Consider the following 25,870-nt stretch of genomic DNA (forward strand, 5'->3'; position numbering starts at 1 on the left):
ATTTTTTTTTACCAAAAATATGTAGAAGAATACGTATCGGCCTAAACTGAGGAATAAAATAGTTGCTGTGTAAAAAGGGATTTCCCTTCACCTTTCAAAGATAGTATTCCATCCAGTTCTGGACCTCAGGAGGGAGATGAGGGAACTGGAGAGAGTCACGAGAAGGGCAACAAAGTTAAATAAAGGGACTGGAGGACCTCAATTACGAGGAATGACTACAAGCACTAAACTTTTTCTCTCTGAAGAAGAGTTGCTTGAGATACAAATATACAAATACCTCAATGGCGATTCTGGCATAGGGAATAAACAATTCACTCTCAGGGAGTGTAGGAAGACACAGGGCCACACAATGGGACTAGAGGAGAAACGGTTTAAAGTGGAAGTAAACCCCCCTATCGTTTTCAGCCAAGGAAGCTGACATCTTTGCCTCTGTTTAATCTACAACTGCCATGATGCTGCACATGTGATCAGTTATGACACTAGCCATTGGATGGTTTGACAGTTTGGTTGAGAGCACAACCAATGAGAGTGTTTTTCATTTCCGGTACGTGACGAAAATGTAACAGTTTTTTGAAACTGGTAAATGGATGGGTTTACTTCTGCATTAACCTTACACTACGTAGGGGGTTTTCACTGTCAGGGCGGTAAGGATGTGGACTTCATTTCCACAATCGGTGGTGTCTGCAGGAAGTATTAGTAGTTTAAAAAACTCTTGGACATGCATCTTAGCAAGCACAGTACAAAGGGATACAGGGAATTATTAGGAACACACACACCTACACAGGTTGAGCTGGGTGGACTGGTGTCTTCATTCAACCTTACCAACTATGTAAGATCTCTTTTCATTTCCTGTTGTGTCTTCAGGATGAGAAATGAAAGGAAATCTCCCCAATAGCAAATAAGACCAAAAAACTGGGATAATAATAATAACCATTACCTATTCAATGCAAAATTTCAGAAAAACATGGCTTTGTCTTCTCAAAAGCCTTTAGTAGTCTATGGAGCATCTTTATTTTAAGAAATTACATGCCGTGTTTTGTTCACTTTTATTTCTTTAATATTATCTGAGACTGTTGCTTCTTCATTCCATGCTTCCCGCATCTGCTGTGACTGGCACAGCCGGAGAATGTTGTCCTGACTTTGCAGGTAATCTTTTCTAGTGACATTGTACACCAGCAGCATTCATTAGTATGTCCGATGCCATCTAGAGCTCTGTCAGTTTGATATTGTTTTGGCTGCAATTGAGATCTTGTGCTATTTGTTTGGAATGTCTGGTCACCCAAGGGAGGTCTGTATAAAACACAATATGCACAGCACGAGCTCAGGCAAGGCATTCTGAGTTATTACTTGTCTGCAATGCCAAAATGTCCACATATTTCACAGTTTTCCTATTTTTATCAAGACCGTTGACTTCCTTATAAAAAAAGGCTATTATGCTGACCCCCTCACTTCAATATTTTTTGGTTATGACCCAAAACAAGATAAGACCAGTTAAAGTTGCTAAACCCAGCACCCTGCATGTGCTATATCTGGTCTCCCACAGTACACAGAACATGGAAATGAAATTATTTCACTAAATACCATTTCTCATCAGCAGTATGTAGCAGTCTTGTGACTTCTATCAGTGTCTGGTTAAAGCGTGTAGGAGGAGTTTTAATTCTCTTCTGACTGTCCATGACTACTGACCCTTTGTCTGGACAGTGCTGATTGGCCCCGTGCTGATTACATGCTGCGCCCTTACATCACGGATCTGTGAGACAAGACCGAATGCAAAGATGATGTGAATATTAAAATTAAAAACAATGTTAGACCAATTACATTATATCACACAAATTGATTCATTATTAAAAACAACATTTTCTCTTTTAACCCTTTTGTTATCAGGCGTTAATGAATCCTAGGCCCAGTCAAAATTTAGCAGTGTCAGTATGCATGGTTAACTTGATAATAACAGTTTGATAATAACAGTTTGATATTTATGGCTATCTAACTATTTGTTTTTTTCCAAGGACCTATAAGGCTTTTATTTTGATACACTATTTAATAAATACCATACTCTGTTTTTTATTATAGGCTGACATAAAATAAAAAAAGTTCACATCATTTTTATAGTGCTGTAATTGTATGTTAACATTACAATATTAAACAGAGGCATAACGCCATCTGCAGGCTGCTGCAGCCTCCGTAATCTGTAACGTTTGTAAGTAAACCTGAGAGCCTGCATGTGATTGTTGTCATAGGGAGCTCCTGTGCACACTGCTAGATGTCAAATGAAGAACATAGATAATGTTTCCTCACCATGGGTCATCAAATTTAGGATAGATAATCTGCTGATTACAGTTAAGAAGAAGTTAAAGCAAAATAATATTTTGGGCATGTAGTAGGCTTAATATATTGTTATCTCCCTTTATTTACTGGTTTTAGTACAATAGCATGGTCTTATGTGTCCACATGTCTTCATACATGTAGGGTGAATGGGTCTCAATGTTAATTTACATGAATGTAAATACTGCCTACAAAAATAAAATTGTGTACATGTACTACCTAGCTACCGAATAAGGTGAGGGGTGGATGCAGTGGTTTGTGCTGGGGAAGCCATAGTGATTGACCAAGAAAATCTAACCTGGCCAATCAAATTTGTATTGAACAGACCCATTGACCAGGATCATGGAGATACCTACAAACACAGCAGTATTTCCTGATCCAGTCTTAAAGGTGGAATAGGGGAATATTCCTGTAAACACATTAATACTGCAAATCATATTTTAGACTGTTACAAAGGCTCCTTTAAAAACATGCCTTTTCGCAGATATAGGTCATGAAGAACACTAAAGGACAAAACTGATTCCAAGACAGAATAATAAAATAATAATTACAATCACCTTAATTTAAACAATGACACAGTACAGAGACAAAATGTCTGGAGAGTGTCCAAATGTCTATTAGAGATTACAGTTCTGCCACTAATTTGTTATACTGCCAATATGAATTATTTTTGACAGTGGTGAATCATTCATGACCTTCTCATCCAGCTGAAGGAGATGTCTGCAGAGCAGGGTGTATGGAGTCCGGGGATGGCTCAATAAAGTTTAAATTAAAGGCTAAAATTACCTGTTGAAATCACTGATTTATTGTGCCTATCAGCTGCAAGAGGCTATAGTACTTCCCTAAGCTGAGATGCAGCTAGACATTATTGGGACCATCACCCGTAGCCAAATCCTCTTTCTTCATCAGTGTGCTTTGTGGGAGGGGGTACGGAGTCCCTCTGTATGTCTGTACAGGCAGTATAAAAGCTCCAATTTGGCGAGGCACTTCTAGACAAAAATCCTTTCCTTCACAGAGCTCAAATGCCAACGAACAGTCTAGTATGCAATAGACGTGTGCATTCGTTTTCGTCTGAATGCATTTTCGTCCGAATTTCAGGTAAAGCACAGAAGAACGAAAAACGAAAGATCAGACATAAATGCTTTATTTTCGTCGAATGTGCCTAACCTTAACTATATTAGTCCAATATTCTTCTACATAAAGAGAAAAGATTCGACATAGAGAGACATGAAGAGTTCTTCTTCTTCTTCTTCTTCTTCTTCTTCTTCTTCTTCTTCTTCTTCTTCTTCTTCTTCTTCTTCTACTTCTTCTTCTTCTCCCTTTCTCCCTTCTTCTTCTTCTCCCTTCTTCTTCTTCTTTCTTCTTCTTTTTCTTCTTCTTCCTTCTTCTTCTTCCTCCTTCTTCTTCTTTCTTCTTTCTTCTTCTTCTTCTTTCTTCTTCTTTCTTCTTCTTCTTTCTTCTTTCTTCTTCTTTCTTCTTCTTCTTTCTTCTTCTTCTTTCTTCTTTCTTCTTCTTTCTTCTTCTTCTTTCTTCTTCTTCTTTCTTCTTTCTTCTTCTTTCTCTTCTTCTTCTTCTTCTTCTTTCTTCTTCTTTCTCTTCTTCTTCTTCTTTCTTCTTCTTTCTTCTTCTTCTTTCTTCTTCTCACTTCTTCTTCTTTCTTCTTCTCCCTTCTTCTTCTTTCTTCTTTCTTCTTCCCCCTTCTTCTTCTTCTTCTCCCTTCGTCTTCCTTCTTTTTCTCCCTTCTTCTTTCTTCTTCTTCTTCTTCTTCTTTCTTCTTTCTTCTCCCTTCTTCTTCTCCCTTCTTCTCCCTTCTTCTTCTTTCTTCTTTCTTCTCCCTTCTTCTTCTCACTTCTTCTTCTTTCTTCTTTCTTCTTCTTCTTTCTTCTTCTTCTCTCTTCTTCTTCTTTCTTCTTCTTCTCTCTTCTTCTTCTTTCTTCTTCTTCTCCCTTCTTCTTCCTTCTTCTTCTTTTTTCTTCGTCTTCTTTTCTTCCTCCTCCTCCGGTCATCACTTGAATGTCTTGTTTCCTGCAATAAAATCCACTTTAAGTTCACTTTAAGTTAAAACATTTATTTAAAAAAAAATGTATGTCATAGAAAGTGTGGTATTATGGAGATTTAGCTTCAATTCCTGCCCAGTAGACATAGCAGGAAACAAGAAGACATCTCTCCAAAGTGATGGAAATGGACTGGCCATTTAACAGAAAGAATCTCCATTTATTATTAACCTACACTAGAGAAATAAATGAGGGAATGTGGTTGCTGCAGGTAGCATTTAGGGTTCTACAAGAATATTTTATACTTGAGATTCATTGTAATTTTGTCATTGTGCTGCTGTTTCAGACAATACACTATGAGATTGGCTTCATTGTGGCCACAGCCCTGGGGGTCCTGTTTTTCCTGCTCATGCCCTTGGTGGGGCTATGCTTCTGCATGTGTCGCTGTTGTGATAACTGTGGCGGGGAGATGCACCAGAGACAAAAGAAGAATGCTGACTGTAAAAGAGGCAGCTTCGCCACCTTCCTGTTCGTGACATCTCTGCTTATAAGGTAAGCTGTGCCTGAACGCTCAGCTAATAAATGCTGGCCGTAGGTGTGATATTAGAATGGAACTGTCAGCGGCCTTACTTATGTAACTCCCCACAAAGCACAAACTATTGGGAAAATACTGAAAAATTATTGTAATTACCTTAAAATATTTATAATAATAAGAGTTACAAAAATCCGACTTGCATACAACTTACAAACGGAGGGTGACAACAGGAAGTGAGAGGATATCTACCCCTAGGAAGATAAATTCACTCCTGTAAGAGTTATCATAGCAAAAAGGTGTCTCCACTGAAGCCTTATCTCCAATCCTTGTTTCCATAACCTAACATTTTCAAAATCCAATTGTCACACAGACAAAGTGAGGTGAAGTCTTCTGAGCAGAACAAACATTAAAGGGGTGTTCTCTTTCCTATGCAATCCAAAAAATGTAAAAACACTTAAAAGAGTTACACTTAAAAAATGTACCTGTTCCCACTTACATACAAATTCAACTTAATGGGGTTGTAAATCCTCATGTTTTTTTCGCCTATGAATTAAGGTGAAAAAACTTGTGGCAGCGACTGTCCCCCCAGCCCACCCGTTTTACTTACCCGAGCCCCGAATTTCTCTCGGTGGAGGCGTGCTATCCCTCTCTCCACGGGGTCTCGGCTGTTGATTGGATAGATTGATAGTGATGAAGATTGACCCCTGACACAATTTCAGGGCGAACCCCATTCTGCCGTTTAACCCAAATCATAATAGTGAAACATGCAGACCAGAGAGAGAAACATCTTCACCTTCCAACGTTCAGCCACAGAGAGAGTGGCTATACTTTTTAATTGGTCTTTTATAAACAGAATGACATCATACATGTGAACACATTTCATTGGCTTAGTCCATATATAGTCCCTTATTACACGCCCCTGTGACGTCTGTTCTTGGCATCGTGGCACATGTTTCAAAGTCTTTGGGGACCATCTTCTTCACTCGATGGGATGGGTCGGAAGGAGGGAGTTTAGGAGTGCGTACAAGGGAGGGATAACAGTTGTCTTCACTTTCCGAAGCCTAGATTTTAACCCTATAATGTCTTCTAAGGAAAGTAACAGCATTGTAGTATATTTTCACACATACATATGTAACATTTGAGTAGCTCAGGAGGAAAGTAATCATAACACAAAAATATTAATTTTAGTACTTCCATCACAATAGCAGCACAGCCATTGGCTCCCGCTGCTGTCAATCAAATGCAATGAAGCAGGTGGCGGGGCGGGACCGAGTCCGGCATTCATGTCTATGGACACAAATGCTGGACTCGGGAGCGCGCCTGCAAGGTTACCCCCCTCCCGGGGCCATTCTGTGCAAAACGAGCTGCACAGTGGAGGTAAGTATGACATGTTTGTTATTTAAAATAAAAATAAAAAAACAAGACTTTACAATCACTTTAAGAACAAACCTACAGATCTCTATCTTATTTGTAACCTGGGGACTGCCTGTTTTAGCATTATACAATATGCAGTACATGACATCTTTAGTACAAGTTTGTGTTTTATGGACAGATTCTCCCACCTGAGATGTGGATCTCTGCAGCTCCTCCAGAATTACCATGGGCCTTCTGGCTGCTTTTCTGATTAACGCTCTTGTTGCCCGGCCTGTCAGTTTAGGTGGATGGCTATGTCTTGGTAGGTTTGCAGTTGTGCCATACTCTTTCCATTTTCGGATGATGGATTGAACAGTGCTCCGTGAAACGTTCAAAGCTTGGGATATTTTTTTATAACCTAACCCTGCTTGAAACTTCTCCACAACTTTATCCCTGACCTGTCTGGTGTGTTCCTTGTCCTTCATGATACTTGTGTGTTCACTAAGGTCCTCTAACAAACCTCTGAGGAATATGGCTATTCCTAATGTGAACGTGAAAAATTGGAAAAATGCAATAACCAATAGGCCATTACATATATGAACAATATATATAACCAAAGATGGATATAATTTGGTTTGACACAAAATATGTCATAAATTATGTGAGAAAGGGATGAAATCAACACAAAATAACAATAAAAAATGCAGTGAAGATCCGTTCAAGATGCAGACAGCACCAGAGGCTGTGTGTCTAAAACATAAATGTGTAAATAACAGGCAACTATGAAAAGTGAAATGCAACAATCTTCATAAAGATGAGTTGCCAAAGTCCAAAGCTATAAGCACTAAACAGTTCATCAATAGATATCCAGATGGAGGGAGAGAGACTTTTCCCAAGTCACGCTGTTCTCGGTACTTCAAGCGATCTATATATACTTGGTGTACTATAGAGAGTGTCACCCAGGAGTGCCTTCACCATTGGGCAGGGGGAGAAATGAATACTCTTACCCTCCGAAGTGGATCCAGCTCACCGTATGGTGGTGGATCACCTGCGCTTATTCACAACAAGGACTTATAGGGACTGGATCTGCAGAACATCTCCTTCTCTCACCTGGAAAAAAGCTTTTTATCAGATCAGCTGTTGTAACGTCAGGATCTGGTATGCTGGAACCAAATGTGCCAAGCTAGGATTCCGCCAAACTTTCCAGTGTCCCAGGTCTTTGGCTCAATTTCACTATTGATGGTTTGTTCCATTCATTCACATTCACAGAGCTACACTTTATATTTTATTGCACTATTACAATTTTTGTCTGATTGTTGTGTTTAGCAGCTATTTTTCTGTTTTTGGCGCAATAATTGATTTTTTAATTTTACACCTCTGAGGGCTACACAGAACAGTTGTATTTATACTGAGATTAAATTACACACAGGTGGACTCTATTTACTAATTAGGTGACTTCTGCAGGCAATTGGTTCCACTAGATTTTAGTTAGTTAAAGGGGTGCTGAATAAAAATGCACACCACACTTTTCAGATATTGTTTGTAAAAAAATTGAAAACCATTTATTATTTTCCTTCCACTTCACAATTATGGGCCACTTTGTGTTGGTCTATCACATAAAATCCCAATAAAATACTGTATTTTCCAGCGTATAAGGCGGCTGGGCACATAAGACGCCCCCATAATATGCAGTTTACAACTGTGGTTTTGTGCTCTACTCACCATATAAGACGACCCCCTTGTGTGACCCCCTTGTGCGGTAATACCGTTCAAAAACGAAGAGGCCACAGCCTGCCGGGTGCTCTGTAAAGCTGTATGTAATTCAGTATGTGCGCCGCTCAGCCAATCTCAGCGGGCGATGCACTCTGTTGATGACTACAGGGCCTGCTTGGATTGGAGTAACAACCTCTGCCAATCCGAGCACGCTACATAATGTAGCCTGCTCGGATTGGCAGAGGTTGTTACTCCAATCCGAGCAGGCTTAGCAGGCTCTAGTCATCAACAGTGCATCGCCCGGTGGGATTGGCTGAGCGGCGCACATACTGAATTACATACAGCTTTACAGAGCACCTGGCGGGTGCAGCGTGACGAATGTGCTATCTCCATTATGAACGCTAGTTTTACCAGACCGAGTGCTTCCGTCTTGTACTTGATTCAGAGCATGTGTGGAATTTTGTGCGTTGGAATTGTCCACACATGATCCGAATTTATGAGAACGGATTTTGTTGTCGGAAATCCCAACAACAAATGTCCGATGGGGCCTACACACGGTCGGAATTTCTGACCAAAAGCTCCCATTGAACATTTGTTGTCGGACATTCTGAGCGTGTGTACACGACATTAGAATTGAAGCTTGAAGCTCAACGCACTGAGCTTATACATCCACCATGCCAAGCCTTGACTGCCCACACTTCCAACAAGCTTCTGCATTGGAGCTATACTACTCAAAATGTTGTTTCCTACTTCCTGCTCCAAATAGCCTTCTGCCATGACATGCATGAAAGGCAGCTGTAGGAACCCCACATTAACGTTTCCACATATTCAACTTATGCAGTCGAATTTGAAACACCACAACATGTTTGCTATGTGTTCCTATTCACACAGCATACCTGGAAAAAAAAAACATACAGTATTTCTAACCTTTTAGATGTTTCTTCGCAATGTTAGAGTGAGCCTGTCCCAAATATGTCCTCCCTAACATACAATGAACAAAGTCTAGTCTCTACACCTTTATTAGGGCATACTGTTAAAATATACAGTACGTAGTTATAATTGAAAATGAAGATTTGCCTGCACAGTACAGACAGGGTTATTATTCGCAAACACCGATGCCTAGTCCCCAAGAATTTTATCTTGCTGCAGGTTCCAGAATAGAGCATCTAAAAAAAGGTAAGCTGATATTTAAAAAATATATATATAAAAATGTTGCTTTGTAAATGGGGATATGTAACAAATATAAAATACGGTAGGTGCTCTATTTTGGCTGCAAAACTGAAAATATCTTTTAAATATGTTTAGCATTTATGATGTAAATGATTTTATGTGCCTTTATTGTCCTGTACTCTAATAATAATAATACAGTAGCAGTTGTAACAAAGTTTATCATTCTGTTTCTTTACTTATGTTAACGTATTTCAACAGTCTTGGAGTGCTCTGTGCTTTTGCTGCAAATCAGAATCTTACTAGCGAGATCCGAGGATCAAAGAAATTGGTGCAAAGCAACTTCAAGGACTTGAAAACCTTGCTAGCGGATACCCCCACGGTACTGTAAAATAATTATACATGTTTTCAGTTGATCTAAGGGATAATTAATAACAGATTCTGACTTGGTGAAAGAAGGTAGAAAATAAGTGCACACATGCTTCTTTGCCCAATGTGTCCAGGCCACTTATTAATAATGTCTAGAGTTGGGCGAACACTTGGAGCCGAGCAAAAGTTTGGCGAACACTAAAATTGACGGGGCGGTCGGCGAGATGTTCAGCCGCCAAGCCCCCACAATGCACTGCGCGCTGCACAGTGCATTCTAAGCCCTGATTGGGCAAAGTTTTGCCCAATCAGAGCACAGTGAATAGCTGGTTGTTAAGGAGAGGGCCAGGAAGTCGGCCGCTGCTTCCTTAACAACGGTTGAGTCATCAGCTGTCAATGGGTTTCCCCGCTGACAGCTGAATGAAAAAAAAAAAACAATGCTGGCAATAAAAAAAGAGGAAAAAAAAACGCATGGGGTCCCCGAAAAATCCATACCAGACCCTTATCCGAGCATGCAGCCCAGAAGGTCAGCAAAGGGGGGGGGGGCAGAACTGGGCACATGCCCTCAACATTGTTGATGGAGCTACATCGGGGGACATTGTTTTTAGTTTTGTTTTTTAATAAAGGAATTGTCAAAAATTGTCTCCTGACTTTATTTCTTTTTGACACTTTTTTTTTTTTTTGGTGAATGGGTAGGGGTACCCCATACTCCATCACATAGGGGGCCAGGATCTGGGGGCCCATATTGTTAAAGGTGGATTGTTAACTTGTTAAAGGGGGCTTCCAGATTCCGATAAAGCCCCCTGCCTGCAGACCCTGACCACCTCAGCCCAGGGTTGTCAGGAAGAAGCCCTTGCCCCCATCAACATGGGTGAACATAAGTGAACAAAATGCAGTGCTACAAAAAATGTGATACACACATCACTGTGAAAAAAAGAAAAAGAAAATACTGGTATGGGATATCCAGTTAATAAAATATAAATAGTGTACAAACCAGAGTAAATTAAATATAATATATAAGTGGAAATAGAATATATGTCAGTACAAATGCGTATAAATCCACAACACACTAAAGTGCTCTAGTGCATGAAAATGCATAAGAATATAAGAATAATAATTATAGACAAAAGTGCATAATGGTGGTATCCAATATGGTCCTTAAAAAAGATAATAACACACAAGTCCATATATGGATAATCCAAAACGCTTCTGTGCATATAGTAATAAGTGACAGCGTTCCAGGGAATGATGCTTAATACAGTTCATAAGTATCACTTGGCCCAGTGGGTGATACAGAATAACATGCCAAGGTGCAATCACACAGGTGCTCCCCTAAGGTAGTGGACGCTCACCTTAGAGCGTGCGACTTTGCAACTAAGCTCAGTCTAAGCACACTTATGAACCCCATCTGGGTTCTATTGATCAATCCTGGGTTCCTGGGCTCCTCAATAGGTGTCTCCAGATGATATAAAAATAAGAGAAACCAGACAGTGCAAATAAAGTTTTGCAACTTTTATTTAAATAAGAGAAATCCCCTGCCGGGGTACATACAAAGAACAGGCACATACGATATCGGTACCGGGATATAATGAACGCCCTCAGTAGCCACAGATTCTCCTGCCGTCCTGTCCCCTCCCCAACGCGTGTTACAGGGAGCATTGTATATTCTTCAGGGGGAAATTTTCACATGTTAGGGGCATGTGGCCCTTCCCGATTTGCCAGGCTGCATGCTTGGATAAGAGTCTATTATGGATTTTGGAGGAAACCTCATGCCGTTTAAAAAAAAAATTGGACGCGAGGTTCCCATTAAAATCCATACCAGACCCAAAGAGCCTGGTATGGATTGGGGGGACCCCTGCGCCCTTTTTTTAAAAAAAACAAACACTTTTGTATTGCTGGCAATTTGAATGTAATTTTTTTTTTCTTCATAAATGTCAGTTTTGCTGCAGCAGGTTCTATATACATTACAAATGCGCTACTTTGCAGGCAGATTAAGGGGACCACCTAGGCACTATATTTAAGGGAATTTTTCATTTTAATTGTTTCACTTTAATCATCATTAAAATCACTGCTCCTGTAAAAACAATCTTTTTAAAACTCGGGGGGCCCCCATACCCTTTTTATGGCCAATAACTTGCATATAAGCCCTTAAAATGGGGATTTTTGATTTTTCTAATTCGGGTCCCATAGAATTTAATGGGAATCAGGATTCAGTTCCGAACTTTGCCGATGTTCGACCAGGGGGTGTTCGAACCCATCTCTAATAATGTTTGGCCTCCATCATCAGCTTGTAATGTGAACACATAAACTTGAGACTAAATTGGTCTTATTCCATATCCATTGCAATGCAAGGGCACATAGAAAGCAGTTGCTTTCTATTAGCTGGATACGCAGTCGTAACTCTGAATCTACACCGTTGTAAATTTAAGCGTATTCTGGAAACCAAATATGCTTAAATTAGGCTAAGATACGAGCGGCGTAAGTCTCCTACGCCATCGTATCTTAGGGTGCATATTTACGCTGGCCGCTAGGTGGCGCTTCCGTTGAGTTCGGCGTAGAATATGCAAATGAGCTAAATACGCCAATTCAGAAACGTACGTGCGCCCGGCGCATTTTTTTACGTTGTTTACGTAAGGCTTTTTCCGGTGTAAAGTTAGTCGAACAAATAGCTGGCCTAGCCAATGTTAAGTATGGCCGTCGTTCCCGCGTCGAAATTTGAAAATTTTACGTCGTTTGCGTAAGTCGTCCGTGAATGGGGCTGGACGTAATTTACGTTCACGTCGAAACCAATACGTCCTTGCGGCGTACTTTGGAGCAATGCACACTGGGATATGTTCGTTAAATGTCAATCACGTCGGGTCACTAGTCATTACCATAAAACACGCCCCCTATTCATCATTTGAATAAGGCACGCTTACGCCGGCCCATTTACGCTACGCCGCCGTAACTTAGGAGGCAAGTGCTTTGTGAATTTTAATGTTGTTTAATTGCGCTGCACTGTTTTATATTATATAGCTTTATTTGGGAATTTTTTATGAATTTGTCCTTAGTGCTGGCTTGCATTTATTAGGTTTTTATTTTTATTTTTTTTCCAGCGCTGAATATTATTTTCTATTTCTATTTGTGAATACAGCACTTGCCTCTCTGACTTACGGCGGCGTAGCGTATATGCGATACGCTACGCCACCTCAAAATTAAGCCACTGTATCTGAATCTAGCTATATGTGTCTGTTTTCATCATACATGTGAGGTGGTATGAACTGCATAAATATGCAGCATGTACGGATTTTTACACAATCCAACTCGCCTCATGGCAGCTTTTTTGTGTGCAGACTGGTGTGAAAGAGCCATGAAGCAGAAGGCAATAGAATTTTGCTGGAGTCACATTTCGAACACATTTTCTTATTTTCTTTTCAAAATCAGAAAGTTCGTTTTTTTTTGTGATCCGATGATGCCACCATTGATTTTCGAAATTTGGCCGACCAAGCCTTTATGTTGCTACAGAAAATAATTTTCATAGCCGGGAATATTCTTTTCTCTCCGGGAATTTTCTTTTCTTGCACATGCGCATTTTTTTTTACATTTCTCGCACGATTTTCCCATCATTGATTAGAAAATCTTTTGTTTTTCAAAAAATTTCCAACATGTCCGATTCCTCAAATTTGATTGCCGCACGAAAATCGGCTGTTTCTGCAGCCCACTAACTGTGCGAAATTTGTACGAAAATTCTTTGCTACGATTTTCGAAAGAAAATTCTTTCAAAATTCGAACCGTGTATGGCCGGGTTAAGTGATATGACTTCCAGCTGCTATGGATTACCTACAAATTACAATTGTGCTTTAACTGCCTTGTTAAACAAACTCGCCTTTGTGAAAAAATATGCCTAGACTATGCACATTAATGTTTTTCCATATTATAAACAAGTAGTAAAATCATGTTGAAACAAGCCGTCCTTCACCTCTGTAACTACAGGCATTGTTGAGAAATTAATCTTCAAATTTCTCAAATCACATCCTGATCCTGAAATCACAGCTCCTCTTCCCTAATGCCGCGTACACACCATCACTTTATGTGATGAAAAAAAATGAAGTTTTTAAAAACGTCACTTTAATTGACTGTGTGTGGGGGAAAACGTCGTTTTATGTCTTGTAAAAAACGACCAAAAAAAATTGAAGCATGCTTCAATTTTATGTGTCGTTTTTCAAAAGTGCACTTTTTACTTCACAGAAATTGACCGTGTGTAGCAAAAAACGTCGTTTTCTAAGACGTTTTTTCATCCACGCATGCCCAGAAGCTACTTATGAAGCAAGCTTCAATGGTAAAACGTGGTGGAACGTAACCTCACTTTGCAAGATCATTGTGAGAAAACGATGGTGTGTAGGCAACTTCGTCTTTGAAAATTTAAGTTTCAAAAACGTCATTTTTTACTTCACAGAAAGTGTCGTTTTTTTTCATCACATAAAGTGATGGTGTGTATGCGGCATTACATTCTATGGAAAGCAGAACCTGTCTTTAGAGTCTCTATTGTGGTCTTTGAGGTGGAATTTCTTCATAGTACTTACACCTAAGGAGTTCAGTGATGGCTTGTTTTAAAGCTCTTTTACTACCAGTTAAAAATACATAAAAAGTGTAATGTCCATAGTCTGGGTACAGATCCACTTTAGTAAAACTGTGAAATTCCACAATCTTAGTAGTGATAATATATTGCAGAGATAAATTGTTTGGAAAATATAGGGGGTGCCGAGGTTCCATCAACGGAAGGGGGAAAAGCATCATTCTATTTAAATCCTAGACATAGATACACAATTGCAAGTCTTGAAATCACCAGCAGGTGTCACTGATATTTAACTTTTGTTGAATATACAATACTTGAGTCCACACTTTTCACAACGTTTCATGTTACTGTATGGGGGGCACAAATGCTGCTTTCTGTTTTATATACTATCGGAACTACTGTGAGAATAGTGAGTAATCTATGAGCAGCATGTAGGCATGGTACAGATCACATAAAATATATTTTTAAAGTAAATTTGTCATAAAAGAAACATTAAGACTGTCATTACTACTCCTTCTAAAAATCCTAGTTGTCTTGCTGCCATACTGATTGATCCTTTTGCTCCAGTACTTTGAGTCACTAACACAAATCAATAGGCAGATTCAGAGTGAGTTACGCCGGCGTATCGGTAGATACGCTGTCGTAACTCTGAATCTGCGCCGTCGTAAATTTAAGCGTATTCTGGAAACCAGATACGCTTAAATTAGGCTAAGATACGAGTGGCGTAAGTCTCCTACGCCGTCGTATCTTAGGGTGCAATTTTTCCGCTGGCCACTAGATACGCCGATTCACGAACGTACGTGCGCCCGTCGCAGTAAAGATACGCTGTTTCCGTAAGAGGTAAAGCTGCCCCTAGATGGCCTAGTCAATGTTAAGTATGGCCATCGTTCCCGCGTCGAAATTTGAAAATTTTACGTCGTTTGCGTAAGTCGTCCGTGAATGGGGCTGGACGTAATTTCCGTTCACGTCGAAACCAATACGTCCTTGCGGCGTACTTTGGAGCAATGCTCACTGGGATATGAACACGGACGGCGCATTTCGCCGTTCGTAAAAAACGTCAATCACGTCGGGTCACCAATAATTTACATAAAACACGCCCCCTCATCCTCATTTAAATTACGCGCGCTTACGCCGGCCCCATTTACGCTACTCCGCCGTAAGTTAGGAGGCAAGTGCTTTGTGAATACAGCACTTGCCTCTCTGACTTACCGCGGCGTAGCGTAAATACGCTACGCCGCCGGAAAGATGCACCGCCGTACCTGAATCTAGGTACAAGTGTGTAAATGTGGACTCCTATCTATCAATCTTTCTTCTTTTTTTTTTCTTTTGACTGTTCTAATCTCCATACTGAGATCAGTGACCAAGTAAGCTAGTGATGGCAAATCTTGGCACCCCAGATGTTTTGGAACTACACTTCCCAGCAGTGAAAATCTAAGAATGGTTCTAACTCTAGTCTAGACCATCCAAGCCATATACTGTATATTGGTTTAACTCCTTCATTACTAATTTGAAAAAAAAAAAAACTTTGTGTTGTGGCCCCCAAAATTTGGCAAAGCAACAGCACTGTTACCAACTTTAGGCTTTTAACGAAATTAAGAAAATGTATTATATTTCATTGTTATTTGGTGAAATGATTTGTGTAGACCTAGGCCCAGATTCTCGTAGAATGGAGTAAAACTACGGCAGCGTAACGTATCTCATTTACGTTACGCCGCCGCAAGTTTTACAGGCAAGTGCTTGATTCACAAAGCACTTGCCTGTAAAGTTGCGGCGGCGTAGCGTAAATCCCCCGGCGCAAGCCCGCCTAATTCAAATGATCCGGGTAGGGGGGCGTGGATCATTTAAATTAGGCGCGTTCCCGCGCCGAACTTACTGCGCATGTGCCGTCCCTAAAATTTCCCGACGTGCATTGCGCGAAATGCCGTCGCAAGGACATCATTGGTTTTGACGTGAACGTAAATGGCGTCCAGCCCCATTCACGGACGACTTACGCAAACGACGTAAATTTTTACATTTCGACGCAGGAACGACGGCCATACTTAACATTGGTTGCCCCTCATATAGCAGGGGCAACTTTACACGTCGCAAATCTAACGTAAACGTTGTATATTCACTGCGTCGACCGCGCATACGTTCGGGAACTCGCGTATTTTGCTAATTTGCATACTCGATCGGGAAAATTACGGAGGCGACACCTAGCGGCGGAAAAAAAAATGGCATTCAAGATCCGACAGCGTAAGAGCCTTATGCCTGTCTGATCTAATGGTTATCTATGCGTAACTGATTCTAAGAATCAGTCGCATAGATATGACGGCCCAGATTAGGACTTACGACGGCGCACATGGCGTTGCGCCGTCGTAAGCCCTTTCAGAATCTGGGCCCTAGTGTTCTGTTGAGGTTTTTAACTCTTCCACACTTGGTAGGGCAGCCACTTACACTTTGGTTTCATGAATGTGTACATACACAATGTTACCAAAAGTATTGGGACGTCTGCCTTTACATGAACATGAACTTTAATGGCATCCCAGTCTTAGTCCATGAAGTTCAATTTGGAGTTAGCCCTCCCTCTTCAGCTATAACAACTTTTCTGGGAAGGATGTCCACAAGGTTTAGGAGTGTGTCTATGGGAATGTTTGACCATTCTTCCAGAAGCGCATTTGTGAAGTCAGGCACTGATGTTGGACAAGAAGGCCTGGCTCACAGTCTCCACTCTAATTCATCCCAAAGGTGTTCTATCGGGTTGAGGTCAGGCCTCTGTGCAGGCCAGTCAAGTTCCTCCACCCCAAACTCGCTCATCCATGTCTTTATGGACCTAACTTTGTGCACTGGTCCAAATCATTTGGTGGAGTGGGGATTATGGTGTGGGGTTGTTTTTCAGGGGTTGGCCCCTTAGTTCCAGTGAAGGGAACTCTTAAGGCGTCAACATACCAAGACATTTTGGACAATTTCATGCTCCCCACTTTGTGGGAACAGTTTGGGGATGGCCCCTTCCTGCACACCAGTACACAAAGCAAGGTCCATAAAGACATTGATGAGCAATTTTGGGGTGGAGGAACTTGACTGGCCTGCACAGAGCCCTGACATCAACCCAAAAGAACACCTTTGGGATGAATTAGAGCGGAGACTGCAAGCCAGGCCTTCTCATCCAACATCAGTGCCTGACCTCACAAATGCGCTTCTGGAAGAATGGTAAAAAATTCCCGTAGACACTCCTAAACCTTGTGGACAGCCTTCCCAGAAGAGTTGAAGCTGTTATAGCTGGAAAGGGTGGGCCAACTCAATATTGAACCCTACAGACTAAGACTGGGGTGCCATTAAAGCTCATGTGTGTTTAAAGGCAGACGTCCCAATACTTTTAGTAATATAGTATGTGATATGGAAAATGAAACCCCAAAAACTTTTATATATATTTTGTTTTTCTATTTTAGTATTATATTTGTTTTCCAAAGCTAATAATTATGATTTTTTTTTTTTTCAGCAAATTGACTATTTATTGGCAAAGTTCAATCTAACCAAGGAGAAAGCCCTATCAGAGCTCAATAGTAAGTAAAGTCCATTGATGTTATCTTGTTTGTTTTTTTGCTATTAAAAATGAACCCCAAAACTAAAATCTAGAATACAGTATTATTACTATAAAATCAGGAGCCTTGAAACCACCCAATGTGATCAGTAAAAGGATAGATACAATGTTGTATTGCTGTTGTGTCTTCCCCTTCTGTTATAATCGGACTACCAGGTTGATAAGGACTGACTCTTAAATAGCACCTGTACGAGAGAAACATTGGGGGTTATTTACGAAAGACAAATCCATATTGCACTACAAGTGAAAAATGCTCTTGAAATTGCACTGAAAATGCACTTGGAAGTTCAGTCGCTGTAAATCTGAGGGGAAGATCTGAAATGAGGGGAGGCTCAAGCTAAAATGCTGATTTTTTTATTTTCCTTGCATGTCCCCCTCGGATCTACAGCGACTGCACTTCCAAGTGCACTTTCAGTGCAATATCAAGTGCACTTTGCATTTGTAGTTTGCACTTGTAGTACAAAGTGGATTTGCCTTTCGTAAATAACCCCCTTTATCTCTTAGAACAGGTTCCCTTCTCTTCAAGGATGGAACTTGGCATTCCGAACTGAACCATTAGCCTCATATTTTCTGTGTTCCTGTTATTTTTTGGTCCAGATTTGAGGCTTTTGCGTATTTTTATCCCAGAAGAAGAGGGAATGCTTTTGGATTTCCTTGAAAATGTAGAGTAGCGTTTCCATCCCTCGTCTTAAATTGGCATTTAAAAACTTGACAAAAGGCTCTAACATTTCCTCGCTCTATTTAACCACTTGTCCACGGGAGGACGTCATATGACGTCCTCGACTTTGTGCGGTGATATCTGAATGATGTCTGCATGATGTCTTCAGCCGCTGATTCTATGCACGATAAGAATGATCAAAGCGGCGGTTCCGCTGCTTGATCATTCTTATAGGCAGCGGGAGGGGACCTCCCCCCTCCCGCCGCCTTACGGTGCTTCTCCGGGCTCTCCCGTGCCATCGGGGGCCCGGAGAGCGAATCGGTCGGCGCTGCCTGGAAAGCATAGAGATGACTGGTGACCAGATGGTCACCAGTCATCTCTATGACCGCCGGAGGCCTGGGTGCGACGTTATGACGTCACGTCCGGTACCCAAAAGTAAACAAAGCGGCTGTCGGCATGTGATCAGTGATTTTTTTTTTCACCGATTTCATGCTTGTAAGCCTGGAGGAGAGATCTGGGGTCTTATTGACCCCACATCTCTCCATAAAGAGGACCTGTCACACTGATTCCTATTACAAGGGATGTTTTAAAAAAAAAAAAATTGTTTAAAAAAAGTGTAAAAATAAAAAAAATTAAGTAAAATAAAATTAAAAATCTTTTTTTTTTTTTCAAAAACTCCCCTGTCCCCGTTATGTCGCGTGCAAAAGCGAACACGCATGCAAGTCCCGCCCACATATGTAAACGCCATTCAAACCCCACATGTCGCGTGCGTTGGAGCATGTGCAACAATTCTAGTACTAGACCTCCTCTGTAACTCGAAAATAGTAACCTGTAAAAAATGTTAGTCACCTATGGAGATTTTTAAGTACCGAAGTTTGGCGCCATTCCATGAGTGTGCGCAATTTTAAAGCGTGACATGTTGGGTATCTATTTACTCGGCGTAACATCATCTTTCACATTATACAAAAAAATTGGGCTAACTTTACTGTTTTGTTATTTTTTTTATTCATGAAACCGTTTTTTTCCCCAAAAAAGGTGTTTGAAAAATTATTGCGCAAATACTGTGTGAGAAAAAAAAGTTGCAATGACCGCCATTTTTTTCCCTAGGGTGTCTGCTAAAAAAATATATAATGTTTGGGGGGTTCTGATTAATTTTCTACCCAAAAAATTGTGATTTTTACATGAAGGAGAGAAGTGCCAAAATAGGCCTGGTGGGCAAGTGGTTAATATGTAATAAAAAGTTATGATTTTTAATCACTATAGCATCAAGGTGTTTTGCTCCAAACTAAAGGGCCATTCACATCACAATGCAGTGCGCTGCAGCTCACGTGTTTCCATGCATGACATGAGATGGGCTAAGATATAAGGCCATAGAAAAATGAATAGGCTACAAGGTACCTCGGTGCTGTTTGCATTTAATCTTGTGGTGCAAGGAATGGTGCATTGTGCTGAACTGTGATACATTGCAGCTTTTTTTAAAGGTGTTTTGGGGTGTCAATCACAGTGAATGGCATTGCAGCACACCAACACTCTGACATGCAAAAAGTGTGAATATGCCCTTAGACTAGGCTCACACTTATGCGAGAATGCGTGTAAATAGAACATGTTTCTGCACCCGCAGGCAAAATGCACTGCTCTTTAGCAGAAGCATGGGCATGCCATTAATTCTTAATCCCACGCATCTGAAAATGCAGCAAATTTCAGGTGCATGAAACCACGTGCAAAATCACCATACAGTAGCTGCATTCATGAAAAGGCGCGGAAACCTTTTTCCTGTGTTTCCCGCAGGTACAGTAACCCTTTCAAACAAATTGGCTGCTGTGTCCACGCAAACGTGGCATGCATGAAATAGCTAGATGTGAACATAGCCTTAGGCTGCATTTACACCTATGCAGTTTTCTTTTGAGTGTTTCTGCCGTGCTTTTTGCGATTTTACTGCACTTTTGCAGCTTTTTTGTTGCGATTTGTATTTAACGTTTTTTTTTATGCTTTTTTTGGAGTTGGGCAGAATAAAATGTGCAAAATGCAAATTGTGTCAAAATTGTGAAAAAAACGCAGTAAAAATGCACTACGTGTATTTCTGCAGCTTCTCTATTGAGATCTGTTGAACAGGGGCCATTAAGCCTCCCCTTTTCATCGCTACCCCCTATTCATGCGTCTGGCCCCTTTGAGAATGCCGGGAGCATGAATTACAGCTGCAGTTTTTTTTTTAAGTACCTGATTAGAGCCAGAGGGACATATTCTGAGTAAGGATACGATGGAGTATCTCAGGATACTCCATCGTAACTCCCTTTTTTGGCCCGTGTATCTATGCGACTAATTCCTAGAATCATTTTCGCATAGATACACTTAAGATCCACCATGTGTAAGTCACTTACACTGTCGGATCCTAAATGTAATTACGCCGGCCGCCGCTAGATGGCGTTTACGTTCAGGTCTCATTTGTTTATGCAAATGAGCCTGATACGCCGATTCCCGAACGGTTTCGCGTCGCGTAACCGTCGCTAACGTTGTTTGCGTAAGCGTAAACTTACCCCTGCTATATGAGGGGTAAGTTTACGCAAGTCCCACGTAGGCCATGTTAAGTATGGCGTCGTGTCCGCGTCGTGTTTTTCCGTCGGCTACGTCGTTTCCCTAAGTCGTTCTCGAATACGACTTTACGTCAATGACGCACACGTCGGCGTCATTGACGTTTTACGCCGAGAACTGGAGCATGCGCACTGGGCTATTTTGAGGCTAATCGGGGGCGCGCTTAATTTAAATAGAAGCCGCCCCCTTGGAGATACGCGTGGCTACGCCAGGCCATTTACACTCCGCCGCCCCAAACTACGGAGCAAGTGTTTGGGGAATACAGCACTTGCTCCTGTAGGTTGGGGCGGCGGAGTGTAAATGGCCTACGCGCCGCCCGCAGGAAATCTAGGAGAATATGGCCCAGAATCTCTAATAGGCTTCAAAATAGGGTGGGCTCCGGACGCAGAGCATTGCACTAGGAGCCCACCCAGGTGTGTGAATATTCACTATTCTAACACTGAATTGCCTCTCCGCCAATCAAGAAGTGCGGGTGTGAGACACATTTCCCTATTGGCCGAAAGGAGAAGTGTTCTGATTGGCCAACAAGGAGGAGAGAGGAGACGGAAACCGCCAAGCAGGGAAGGAGATGCTCGTGATGCACGCAGAGAAGAGCTGGGGAAGCCGCCCGTGGTTAAGGTAAGTACACCAGACAAGCGACTCGACCCGAAAATTACCACCAGCTGCCACTGCTATTAAACCAAAAAAGTACTGTTTAAAAAAGTTCCTACCCCTTTGCAAAAACGCAGAGGCACAAAAATGCATTGATATGAACATGTTTCATGGGAACCAATGCTTACAATAATGTTCTGCGTTTTTTTCAAAAAAGCATGAAAAAAGGCATTGGTGTGAATGAAGCCTTAGAGAATGTCCCCTAATAGTATATGTGAACCCTCGCCTTGTACAACAACCCAGTTTAAAATATAAATGGAAGGCTTTGACTTCTATGGCATGCAATTCCGCATGTGGCCAGAGGTGGGGGGGGGCGCCAGAGAGCCTAGGAAATACTCGGACAGGCCTGGGGGAAAGCTCAGCTGAACTCGGAAAACCCTGGAAAGGTTCGGGAACTGAGTATTTCCGAACGGATCCGATCGGCTCCGGCGCCCCCGCAACTCAGGCCAAATGTGGTATTGCACGCCCCATTAACTTGAATTCTGCTCGTTTTGTGAGACAACACTCGCAAACAGTCAGATTTTTTTTTTAAAGTTGCTCGTTATTCAAAATGCTTGTTAACCGCATTACTCGTAAATCAAGGTTCTACTGTATTCTATTAATAACGACCGACTTATATATGAATCTTTTCTCTCCAGATGTTGGGCCATTATTGGGAGAGCGCGTCCATGAGCAGCTTGGGAAGGAAGTACGGCCAGCTTTTGATTCTGTTCTTAACATGGCAGGAGGTACATTTCCTCTTTATTCTCCCTTTACAGTTTTCTTAGGTTGTGGCATTTGTCGTGCTTCCCCATCTCTCGCTCATTTCTCAATTACAAATTCCTGACGCACAATATTCTGAGCTGAGTGAATAGGGAATTGCGCTTTTATTCCTGCTGACTCGTCTAACCTGATAAAAATTAAAAGAAGTCTTCACTCCCCAGTGATACGGGTAAAGACGTAACTTTATGTAAGCAGCGTGACTCATAGGCCATGCTGTGCTGTATCAGTGAAGTGAACCCACATCATTCTTTTGTGTGTCTATAGGCGTATGTCGTTTTTAATGAGCACACCTGAAACTACAAAGATTTCCATTTATAGAATGTCATACTGAGCAAACTTTTGAAGAACCTGACAGGCACAACTCGGGTTTTATTGAATGGAATTCCTCTCTTTTCATCCTCTTCTGAGTAAAATAAACAAAGTAAAGCCTCGTACACACGATCAGTCCATCCGATGAGAACGGTCTGAAGGACCATTGTCCTAGGTTAACCGATGAAGCTGACTGATGGTCCGTCGCGCCCACACACCATCGGTTAAATAACTGATCGTGTCAGAACGCGGTGACGTAAAACACAACGACGTGCTGAAAAAAAGTTCAATGCTTCCAAGCATGCGTCGACTTGATTCTGAGCATGCGTGGATTTTTAACCGATGGTCGTGCCTACTAACGATCGGTTTTGACCTTTCGGTTAGGAATCCATCGGTTAAATTTAAAGCAAGTTGGCTTTTTTTTAACTGATGGATAAATAACCTATGGGGTCCACACACGATCGGTTTTGACCAATAAAAACAGTCCATCAGACCGTTGTCCTCTGGTTAACCTATCGTGTGTACGAGGCCTAATAGTATAGGAAGGATAGGAATAAAATAGAAAGGGTTCAAGTAGGTCCAAACTCCAAAAATGAAATTTTATCATGTTAATGTAATATCTAAAGGTGTTTTCAATCTTTGTATGTAATAAATAAAAAAAAAAAACCTGATGATTCATTGTTTAGACACCTTCCCGCCATAGTTGCATAACTATTTTGGTTTAAAAAAGACACAAGTCCATCTAGTTCAACCATGAAGGTCATTGTTCAGACACCTCGGAGTGAATTTACTAAAACTGGATAGGCAACATCTAGTGCAGCTCTGCACAAAAACCAATTGGCTTCCAGTTTTTTTTTTTCCGAAGCCTAAAGTGTTACTTAACTCACAACAGTAAAATCCGTCTATATATACACAGTAAAGCATGCTTGTTATACTCACTGTGGAAATTAAGGGGTCTATCCCGTCTTCTCTAATCATCTCCTTCTTCCACTGACTCCAATATATTTCCTGATATTTACAGAGCCAGGGGACAGGCTGCACATGCTCAGTTTGGTGTGTATTGCATGTATTGTATGTTTTCTTGGGAGAGTGCATGTGATCAGCACAGGGCCAATCAGTACTGTCACAGAGGGTCAAGGGTCCTACAGCCTCATAGGACAATCGTGGGAGAATGAAAACTCCTCCTACAAGCTTTAACCAGAGAGTGATAGAAGTCACAAGACTGCTATATACTGCTTATGAGAAAAGGTATTTTAGCAGTTAATAGTTACTAAAATAATTACATTTCCATGTTCTTTGTACCAGATATAGTAAATGTAGGTTCCTGAGTTTAGTAACCATTTAATTAAACAAGCTGAAACTAGAAGCCATGACAATTCTATTGAACCACGCACCCTACTAATATATGAAACCATAAATCAACATAAATACAATTTGATGCAATATCATAAGTGGCCACTAGACATCTCTAGTAGATTAGAGTACCTATATAACCTATGAGATGGCACTTTTTTTTATGGCAATCAAAAGTGCTTAAATGCATACAATTATGCATATAAATGCCTCGCCAGTGGGCATCAAGGTTAAAAAGTGCAGTGTCCAAAAGACTTCCATCAAGTTATTTCTTATAGTGAATACAGTTGTGTTGATCCAGCAAAAAGATAACTATGGATGTTCCTCCACCAACACCTGTCACACAGCCTACTCACCGGATCTATATGACTCCCATTACAGGAGTCACATAAGCAGATTATCTCCCAATGGTCGTCGTAACGATTCAACAAGGGAAGCTCCAAAAACAAGCTGGATCGATCACCCGATCTACGGTCATCAGTATGGCATTGGAAGAAAGAAACCGCTTCCCATAGTGAAATCTGTATGGTTGATTTATAAAATAAGTGTTTTTGACAGGTGGTGAGGAGCAGATATGTTGCCTCCTCACCACCTGATTTAAACCCATGATTGGCGTGCAATGAACGCGATTCCAACATGGTAGTATGGCAATTGGAGGTTTAAATGAGGTATGAGGAGGCGACACTGTTGCCGGTGATCTTTGACTTCTCCCATGTTGTTCAGGTAGATCTCCTCCTTTTTAAGGTTGCCTACCGCTGATTTAGGGTTTGTTCTTTCCAAAAACTCAAAGAGAAAGCAGCTCAGATGGATCTCAGTCGTAAGCAGAATGCTCCTGAAAGCATGCAATATTTTCCCAACTACACAAACCCTAAACGGATGTTCCTATTCAACTGGTTAAAAAACTCACTCCCTGTGGTGGCTGCCATTGGTATCATGTAAAATGGAAACCAATGTGTTTACAACACACATGCCGGGGTGTCCTTTGGAGTGTTCTCTGCATAACACTGCAAATATTCTGGCATAATAGGAGAGGCAGGCCATGTAACTTTGACAAATCATGTGACTGGGCCCTAATCTGCACAGCACTTTTTTTTCCCATGGCAGCATTATTTGACTTTGTAATGTCATGTCAATGGAGCTGAAACTGGAATGGTGGTAGAAATTTCCCTCGATCTGTGTCTCTAAAAAACATCAACTTGCTTTGATTTAAGTTTCCAACAAAAACTCATTACCAGTTGAATCAATGTTGATTGTAGGAGGGAACGGTAAAGTTTGTGTAACGCTACCCGCCACAGGAGCCGCTGGTGAAGGAAAGTATCTCCTACCCTGCACAACAAGGCACACAGCGCTCTGGAGACAACAATCAGTTCTTGCAGCTTTGTTTTTTTTAGGGGTTTTAAACTTGGATAGTGATTAGGGTATTATGGGATGCTCACTTGATCAAAGTAGTAGAACTCTTCAGGGACACAGCTCTATACAGTCCAGTTATATACACTTCTCCTTCTACCTCCAGCACAATTCTTGCTTGTAGAACTATAACTCCCAGGCCCAACTGACACTGTATAGATGGTCTGACAAGAGCAATCAGACCAATAGCAAATGCCCTTTGCAGACAGGGATCGCAGGACCCTTTTGGTAGTGTAGCAAAAAATCCTAGTACTCAGCTGTTCTCCTCTTGTGGCTACTGATCCAAGCACCACCGCTTCAGGCACTACCAGACCACCTGGCTGCAGCTGCCCCTTTCACTAGCCCTCCTGGCTAGGACTCCACAGTCCTCCCAGACTGACTCTACATCCATCCCAGATTTTCAAGCATGACTCTCAGTCCCCTTGACTGTAACACCCACTAGCCCACCTAGCTGTCTTCCTCCCTTGAGATTTGCTGGGCAGTGTTCTCCTGCTTTCCTCCACTTGTTCCCGTGCCTCTGGTCAGGACACCTCTGTGTGTCATAAAGAAGGTC

At 41.4% G+C, this 25,870-nt stretch overlaps 1 protein-coding gene across 15 annotated transcripts in view; it reads left to right on the forward strand.

Annotated features, from left to right (window-relative positions):
* The window catches only part of PROM1 (prominin 1), a 306,658-nt gene that overhangs the window by 160,816 nt on the left and 119,972 nt on the right, over positions 1-25,870 (forward strand). For 13 of the 15 annotated variants that reach the window (XR_005746346.1, XR_005746354.1, XR_005746356.1 and 10 more), the window contains exons 4-8: positions 1,120-1,146; positions 4,666-4,871; positions 9,349-9,469; positions 17,487-17,550; positions 22,125-22,214. Coding sequence is in view for 4 of the 15 variants with exons in the window: in XM_040335216.1 (XP_040191150.1) it covers positions 1,120-1,146; positions 4,666-4,871; positions 9,349-9,469; positions 17,487-17,550; positions 22,125-22,214 (508 nt within the window). In the remaining 11 variants the exon portion in view is untranslated. The remainder of the gene's footprint in view (positions 1-1,119; positions 1,147-4,665; positions 4,872-9,348; positions 9,470-17,486; positions 17,551-22,124; positions 22,215-25,870) is intronic. The other 2 variants (XR_005746351.1, XR_005746355.1) reach the window with 1 other exon arrangement.

The sequence above is a fragment of the Rana temporaria genome, chromosome 1 (assembly GCF_905171775.1).
Source record: "Rana temporaria chromosome 1, aRanTem1.1, whole genome shotgun sequence".
In the NCBI taxonomy this organism is placed as follows: domain Eukaryota; kingdom Metazoa; phylum Chordata; class Amphibia; order Anura; family Ranidae; genus Rana; species Rana temporaria.